This window comes from Chironomus tepperi, unplaced genomic scaffold, assembly GCF_022539635.2.
Source record: "Chironomus tepperi strain 1889 unplaced genomic scaffold, CSIRO-AGI_Ctep_v1 contig_359, whole genome shotgun sequence".
NCBI lineage: Eukaryota > Metazoa > Arthropoda > Insecta > Diptera > Chironomidae > Chironomus > Chironomus tepperi.
Genome location: NW_027226481.1, coordinates 723,849 through 732,119, shown reverse-complemented (window position 1 = coordinate 732,119; position 8,271 = coordinate 723,849). Strand labels below are relative to the sequence as shown.

Here is an 8,271-nt window from a genome sequence, read left to right as displayed (position 1 = left end):
TCTTTGTGTTGAATGTAAGAATCATGTTGGGGCTCATAGAATTCAGCATCAAGTTCTTAATAAGATTTAAATGAGGTTTTTATGCTTGACTTTTCTTTGTTGGAATTGAATAGATTCTTTAGTGGTCTTGTGCTTAAAGGAAGGAGAGATGTTGATTGGTAGGAATATTTTCAGTTCCGGCACTGCTTTCTGTAAATTAATTTCAACGATTTTAAAGTTAAAGACTCAAAATATGCTAAATTTTCATTTTTATTTATCCATTTTCAATAATTTTACATTGTCAGCAGTTCAGTCACAATAATATTTAAGCAGTTGTTGTCTTTGTTATGTATTGATTGTGATGTCCATCATCAACTTTGGTAACCGATGTTGTAGCTACTGAAATTGGTTGTGGGATGAAATGAACTTGTTGCGAGTAGTTCCATTGTTCCTGATTGTTGTTATTATTGAAGTTATGTTGGTTATGATGTCCTTGGTAGTTTGTGAATCCGTTGTAATTTTGATTATTTTGAGCATAAGTGAGTACTGGATAGGCTGGTTCACGTCTGACATCAGCATCGAATCCATCACGGTCATTGGCACGATAGTTAACTGTACGATGATATCCGTCAGAGTCCATCATTGTGTATTGTCCTTGAACTTCATCGCCACGTCGTGTTTCCTTGTGTGACTTCATATCTCCAGTAATCATGTCTGTAACTGCATACTTGTAATCGTAATTTGAGTCATCATGAACATTAAAATGTCGAGTTGATGCTGGAATGTTGACAACAGCTGGCTGTAAGTGAATAACGGCTGGAGCTTGTTGATGATGATGTGGAACGAAGACTTTATGGACATTGTAACGTGGGTGCTGATTCTCATGAGTACGATCAAATATTTCCTGTTCATGGTCTCGAATCATTTGTTCTTGGACACGTCTTTGGTCATTCAATTGTTCAAGTTGTGATTGTCTCTGTTGATGCGTAAGTTCCTGATGCTCTCGAATTCTCTCATTTTGGAAGTTATTGATGTCAATTTGATGTTGTCTTTGATTCATCATATGCTCATGGAGATCAATATGAGCACATGATGCTAATGCAACTGATGCAATAAGAATAAGAAGCTTAGACATTTTTTAAAGTTTTTCTAATTGTTTACTTGATGAGATACAAATGAGAAATGACTTGATTTTGAGAAGAATCTGATGCTTTTTATAGTGTTGAGTATGAATGGTTGAAATTGGAGATGACAAGTCGTTGACTATTCAGTGAACAAAATACGTTAATGCTTAGTGGGACAAAAGAGTCTCAAATTTCTTAAAGGCCTTGTCATTTTATGCATGTGCATTTGAAAAGTGAATTTTTATTAAGTTATGAAACTTGTGGATTTTTAGAAAATGCAGCATACGCTTAATATTTAGGGATGTAGCCAGAAATTGTTAAAATTAAAAATTTTTTGATAGAATAATTGAGGAAATGTTTCCATCAAGGATATTTTCATATCCAAAAATGTTCATTCCTCCTTTCACTGCCAACACGTGGAGGCAACATATGTAGACGACGTAAAAGAAATCAAAAACAATTTTGTAGCACAAAAATTCCGATTCCAGGTGAACGATACTAGAAAAAAAGGAAAAGAAAAAACGGAAATACAAAAAAAAAAACTGGAAGTGAAATTTAATCGACATGTCATTATCATAAAGGAACATTTTCAAAATGCCTGCAGTCACTGATACACAATTGCTCTATCCTAGAAAAAAAGGAACATTAAAGCAAAACACATTAAATTTAAATGTGAATAAAAACATTTCTACATTTTATTGGCATACAAGCAACAATTTCCGATTTAATTTTCACTGACACTTTCCAAAGGAATGGCATTTGCTATAGCACATTCAGAATTCTCTAAGAGACTCGCACAGCAACTCCAGTGTCGTCGTCCTAAAATAGAAAATTGGAAAAATAAATCAGTTAAATAATAATGGGAGGAATTGACATGATTTTGTGATGAAATAATGTTGAAAGTCAACTTGCCGGGATGTTTTTCATGTCCATGTCCGCAACATCCTTGCCTTTTAACTCCATCAATCTCCATTACGCCACCACATGCACATGAATTTACCTTCTTTCCATTACTTGAACAAAACGAACAGCAATGAAAGATTCCTGAGTGCGGTCGTAAGTTTCGAGCTCGAACTACAAATGGACTATCTCTAATGGACTTTCCATTGACCATAATTGATATTTGTAATAGACCCGGTTGATCAGGCAAGAAAACAATTGAATATGTTCCATCACGTTTATCAGTTAAATAAACAGGAAGTGTCTTGAATGTAACATCACGATAATAGACTGTCACTTCAACGTCCGCACATCCATGACACATGGCACGTTCCTCATTGTCACGCGTCTGCAGTACAAGTTCAGCCTTTTTGTGTACTCGTAAATTCATAAGACCACTGAGACTTTCCAATGTACAATTTCTAGCAACAGCAATTTGAGTCGTGATTATGCCAAAAAGTGGAATATTCTTCTGATTTAATGGTGCTCTGACCTCCGGAAGGAATTGAAGTGAATCATTAATCTTGATATCGAGTGCTCTCTCCGATGAACGGCATGCATCAAACCGCCTTAAAAGCATATTAACAAGCACTAAATTTTCTATTTCCGTACCTTCCGTTAAGAGATTTTCGGTAAAGGCGATTGTCGCTTTTGCTTCATTCGTTCGTCGTTCCAAATCATTTTGATGTGACTGTAGCATATCCATCTTAGTATCACGACATCGTGCAATTTGATGCAGCAGTGTACGCTTATGAACCTCGAGTGCCTCAAAATATTCCATCAAAAATGTCACAACGTCCTGTTCGACTGCATCACATTTTTGATTAATTTTCTTAGAAATTTCATTTAATCTCGACATTGAATGCATTGCATAAGTCGTTAATGGTTTTGTATTGTCTTTTGCATCCTTTAACATTTCAATATAAATCTTTGATGCTTTTGCAATCGATGTCATCTTATGTCCACGATGTATTAATATTGTACATTCAGAACATATCACATGACAACATGTTGTGCAGAATAATTTTAAATCATTGTTTGAATGAATCAAACATTTTACTGCTGCATTTGAGGATGTCAACTTTTCAGATGACTTTTTTGTTTTCTTTTCTTGTAGCTTTTTTATCTCATGATTTGTCGTATGACGCTTGTGGGTGTCCTTACATGTAGTGCATAGTTTGAAACTACATGTCATGCATATTGATGTGGCCTGAAGGAATAGATAGATATTGAGGACATACATAGATTGGAAATGAATTTAATGCTACATAACATGAAATTTTGTTTGATTATCTTTAATGAAATGATAATACAGATATGGATATTGAATTGGAGGCTTATTCACAATTTTGGGGATCTTTGCTCTTACTATTGCATGCAAGATTCATTAATTAGGTGTTACTATGCTCCAAAAAAGCCACACAAAAAGCTACTTTATCTACCCTCATTCCTTATCCAAAAACCATTCCCAATTCATTTTCTAGACTTAAATATACACCCACATACTCACATTACTATTCGCAAACGTACACAGTTGACATGTGTTCATCGTATCTTGATTGCTTCCAATTGCTTTCTTAATTTTTCGTGCCATTAATGTGTTTTGTGGCAATCGATAGACACCTATATTGATGGAAAAAATAAAGCATTGGAATGAGACAGACAGTGCATTAAGAAAATTGAAAACTTATTCGATTGACATGAGAAATTGATAAAGTTTGCAGTCATGATAAGTAATTCATGTGGAATTTTCGTGAATCTTTCAATTTTCTCAAGTGATTTGACTATTTTTGAGGATATATTGATTGTTTTTAAGTGGATTGAGTTGCAATGAACTAAAGTCAATAACATTTAGCTGACTAATTCTTTAGGGACCTGAAATTAGATACTCTACTCAGACATCTCATCTCCAACATCAGAAAATCCACTTCAATATCCAGAACCAACATTTATCCTTAACTAAATAACTGCAAACTCCATTTTTTCATATCAAAAATCCACTTAGAACTCATCCACACCCTTAAAATTCCCTTAGGAAGTTGTATAAGCACATTCAAGGAAAAAAAGTAATCACAAACTCACCATGAATTGTCATTTCAGTTGTTAAACCACAAGTGGGACAAATAATGGATTTTTGTTTATCCGTAAATGAAATGATTGATGAATTTCTTCCCTTAACATTTCGCGTAGGTGACTGAAAGTACATATGTATGGTTAACTAAAGGATTATGGTTGTGATAAGATTGTTTTGTGCTAGAATGGGAATTTGCGTAGAATGAAAATGTTATTTTGAGGACATGTTGAGGGACATTTTTGATTTTTGGATGTATAGAGCTTGTTTGTAGGCATGAATTGTGCATATTTTGTTGTTGAGGTAAGGAACTGTTCATTTATGACTTTCAATGTCATTCTTTATCTAGATCTTCTATATATTTCTGTATTTATGTGTGTCCGTATGTTTGTGGATCAAGTGATCGAGCTCGATTTACTTCAGCTCAAGTCTGGTCTGATTAGCACTGGTTAGGCCTGATATGCCATATTTAGACCTTATTTTGAATGATTATGCCTTAAATCACCCTAATCATCCCCAAATTACATTCCTAAATCTTCCCTTTCATCCTTAACTGGAACTTCACTGGTCAAATTCATTTCAATCCCAACGTAGCTACTCAAAATCACTTTAACTCCCAAGAATTTCTCAATTTATTTACAACCACTTAAAATTCTTCTTTTCTTACATTCCAACAGATATTTCTTCTGAGAAGGACAACCTCCAAAAAGAAGTCCTATGAAACTTTTATGAGCTATAAACCCCTCAATTTTTGTAAATTCAAGGTTAATTCAATTCAGAACTTCTTTTTCTTATTTTCGTACAAAACTCGATGACAAATATTTACTTAAATCCTAACTCGAGCAGTTTTTTTTCTTCGTTATGTATCGATCCATTCACATAACAACCAAAAAAAAAAAGAAGGCACACATACATAATTAAACAAATATTTATCTAGCAACTGTACATGAAATGGTATTACATTACCTTATCCTTGAAGGAACTTTTTGATAGAAATTTGCGAGGGCTCTTCGAGCTTCCGGACAAGGAAAATTTCTTTTCCGGTGTATTTGACTTTATTATTGTATCAGAATCAGCACTCGAACGTGACTGCACGGAGGGTTCTTTGTCTTTAATGAAGGAAAAGGAAGAGACGGAAAAAGAAGAATAAAAACTTTTTTTTTTAAATGCTTAAAGCTTTATCTTTCTATTTTTAGAGAATCTAGTTTGTTAAAAAGTTTTTGAGGCTGAACAGACAAGTCTTTTGGTTTTTGGTTTTATTATGTGAATTATTTCTGTCTTTAATTTTTAATTTCAATGGATTTATTTTGTTGGCAACTGAATCCTTCTTTTTTTCACCTAGACTAAGGTATGTATGCTGAGTCTAGACAGTTTCTATGGGATTAAGTGTGAATTTATTTATATGGATTTATATTGACTGAAATGTTGATGAGTTTCGATATCGAAATTCAATGCCAATCAACTATTTATGGATGGAATATGTACTGTCAAGCATATACCACTAATACCAGAGTTGGGAGGGCTCCAGAAACTTCTAAAATAAGAATTTCAACAGAATATCACAACATGTTAGCTAGGGCATCGCTACATCTCAGGAGTAGACCAAAATTGTACTGCAACCACCTTGACGGCTGATTTAAACCAAATTTCATGCGAAAAAATGCAATTCGCCGCATTGTGCTGCTCAAATCACTTCCAAACTAGATTCAACTAAAAACACGAATAAATTTCCATTTACATACATGAAGATGAGTCACTAATTTTCCTCCAAAATTGATTATTTTGCAAATTACTACTGGTATCCAATTGTGCCAAACATTGACAGCAAAATGAGTGCAAACAATCGAGTACTCGCGGATCGTCGAGAATTTTATTGCAAATTTTACAATAAAATGCTAATGGATATTTAAAATCTACTTCATTGTTCGTTTGCGGAAGTGTAATACTTTTTGTCGACATCAATGAAGCACTTGAAGTTTTAACGTCATTGACATCGGAACAAAGAGACGTAGTGGGATGTAAAAATTGCTTTTGTGGCACTGCATAAATTATCTCATTGATATCATTTTTATTATCATTTATAGTGTCTGGATTAACACGTTCATCTGTCAATAAATTATTCGATAATTTTAAAGTATCCACTTCACTGACTGCATGAATTTTAACATTCTTTCTTGCTGTTCTACCATCAGCAATCGAAAAACTCGCTGATCTTGCCTTTCTCACATTCACCGGAACTGTCAAAAAGTTTTTACTGCTATTCAACTTCAATTGCTCTTGCGATAAGCTAATTTTCATCTTCTTTTCCACTTGATTCTCAACATCCGCTATCATAAGATTACTTTTTGAACATTTTTCGAATGTATCCTCAAAATTACTATGAATGCTAACTGATATTTGGTCCATAATTTCGTCGTGCAGTCGCTCGTATCCATCGCAACTAAACGTGTCTTCTGTCATGCTATCATTTTCACTCTTTACATCCATTTCTTACTTCTTGTTTGCACACGCCTTGCACTTGTTAAAGTTCTCAGTAAACTAAAATTAAAAAAGTTTACTGAAGGGAGCAAGCATACTAATTGGATTAAAAATGCTAGTTATGTTATTGGAGTGTCTGACTTGCACTTATATGAATGAATTAATTCTTTTATTGATTTTTTCCGTTTCAGTTATTTTCTCTGTATGTAACGAGGAAAATAATCGATATACTCCTTATTTACATGACCAATTTGACATTATTGAATGTTTATTTAGGTGGTATTTACACAATGTTATGTGAATAATATAGTGCCTTTTGGATTGTAAATATTATTATGTTGTCTTTTGATGTTGATAAAGATAATTTGAGGACTTAATTAATTTTTCAGATATCGTGATGTAGTAATTGTATTTACATGGGTGAATAAGGTGTTTACAAAGGGATGATTGAGAATGATTTTGATACTTTAGGATATATTTAGCATGTAAATAATCAGGACGTTATAAATTTAGATTTAAGCATGCTTATGACTCATCTGAACTCATATAGAGTAGCCTATATCTAGCTTGGAACTGATATTGATGCTTTTACATAACCTAGTTGCTTGAGAGTTGAGAATATGCAGGAAACTGACTCATTTACCGATATTCTTGCATTCTTCGATTCTGTATCATTCAATATTGTATTCAGTTGTTGATGCTATCCTTCTGAATCTCAAATTAGCTTACATGAGTTCTATTAGTAGCGCTCAGGTGGGAAAGCGACATAAGCCGTTTTTAAAGCAGCATTAAACACATTGTAACGTGCTATGCACATATTTGAATGATAAATTCTTTAATTGAATTCTTGATCAAAACTTGGCTTTGCATTTTCTTGCTGAAGGCTAGCTTTTGGGTAATTTATAATGATTTTGAGGACAACAATCTCACTAGAGCTTTAAGCTTCTTCAAAATAGAAACTCAAGCCAAAATAACAGGTCAATTCTAACAATTCAATCTGTCTCTATCCAGGCTACCATAAATATTGATCATGAAGATTCTAAAGAATTTTTAAAAATTCCCCAAATTCTCCTTCCTGCTTCCAAGAATATGAATCCACAAAATGAATCCACAAAACATTCTACACTCCATAAAATTCTCTCATTTGTTCCATAGCCATAAATATTTCATCTGATAAAGACAATGTATCATGAGACATGGACTTATGCATTCAGTAATTTGTTATAGGGGATTTCAGCACAGAGAAGAACAAAAAAATTTCATTCAAGCTGGAGGATTGTATTTTAACAAAAATAAATGCTTACGAATATGAAAGCTGAACGTATATGACTTCCGTTTTCCCAAAATAGTAATTTTCCTCATGCCTTGACTTTCTTGTTGTTTTGAGAAATCTAGGGAATGAGAAAAATACTTCGTGGAGCTATCTCCTGCACAAAGTCGATTTCAAATGGAATATAAATTAGGGAAAAAGGTGATTTTTTTCCTTCTAATTTATGAAATTTTAATGCGAAAATGATTGCGAATGAGAGTAAATTTTTTAAGCAAATGGAGTAGCTTATTTTTAGGGAATATCGTAAAAACTTCTTTGGTGCTGTTGATTTAATGAAATATTAATAATTTTTGCCTTGAATTTTGGGTCAAAGTTGTAAAAGTTTGGATAATTTGATGAAATTAAAGCAA

The 8,271-nt window shown here is 33.3% G+C and overlaps 1 protein-coding gene across 1 annotated transcript; it reads right to left on the bottom strand.

Annotated features, from left to right (window-relative positions):
* Positions 1-1,827: 1,827 nt before the first annotated feature.
* LOC139095049 (E3 ubiquitin-protein ligase TRIM45) lies at positions 1,828-6,600 on the bottom strand. The gene is made up of 6 exons (XM_070646297.1): positions 5,856-6,600; positions 5,080-5,222; positions 4,125-4,236; positions 3,553-3,665; positions 2,016-3,252; positions 1,828-1,922 (listed from the first exon to the last, which is right to left on the bottom strand). The coding sequence occupies exons 1-6, from the start codon at positions 6,598-6,600 to the stop codon at positions 1,828-1,830; spliced, it is 2,445 nt and encodes an 814-aa protein (XP_070502398.1).
* Positions 6,601-8,271: the final 1,671 nt, after the last annotated feature.

Excerpts from the sequence above, each read along its gene's own strand:
- LOC139095049 (XM_070646297.1), bottom strand. The coding sequence starts at position 6,600 with ATGGATGTAAAGAGTGAAAATGATAGCATGACAGAAGACACGTTTAGT. Across the intron at positions 3,666-4,124 it reads AACTGAAATGACAATTCATG|GTGTCTATCGATTGCCACAA; the intron begins GTGAGTTTGTGA and ends CCATCAATATAG. Across the intron at positions 1,923-2,015 it reads TGGACATGAAAAACATCCCG|GACGACGACACTGGAGTTGC; the intron begins GCAAGTTGACTT and ends TTTCTATTTTAG.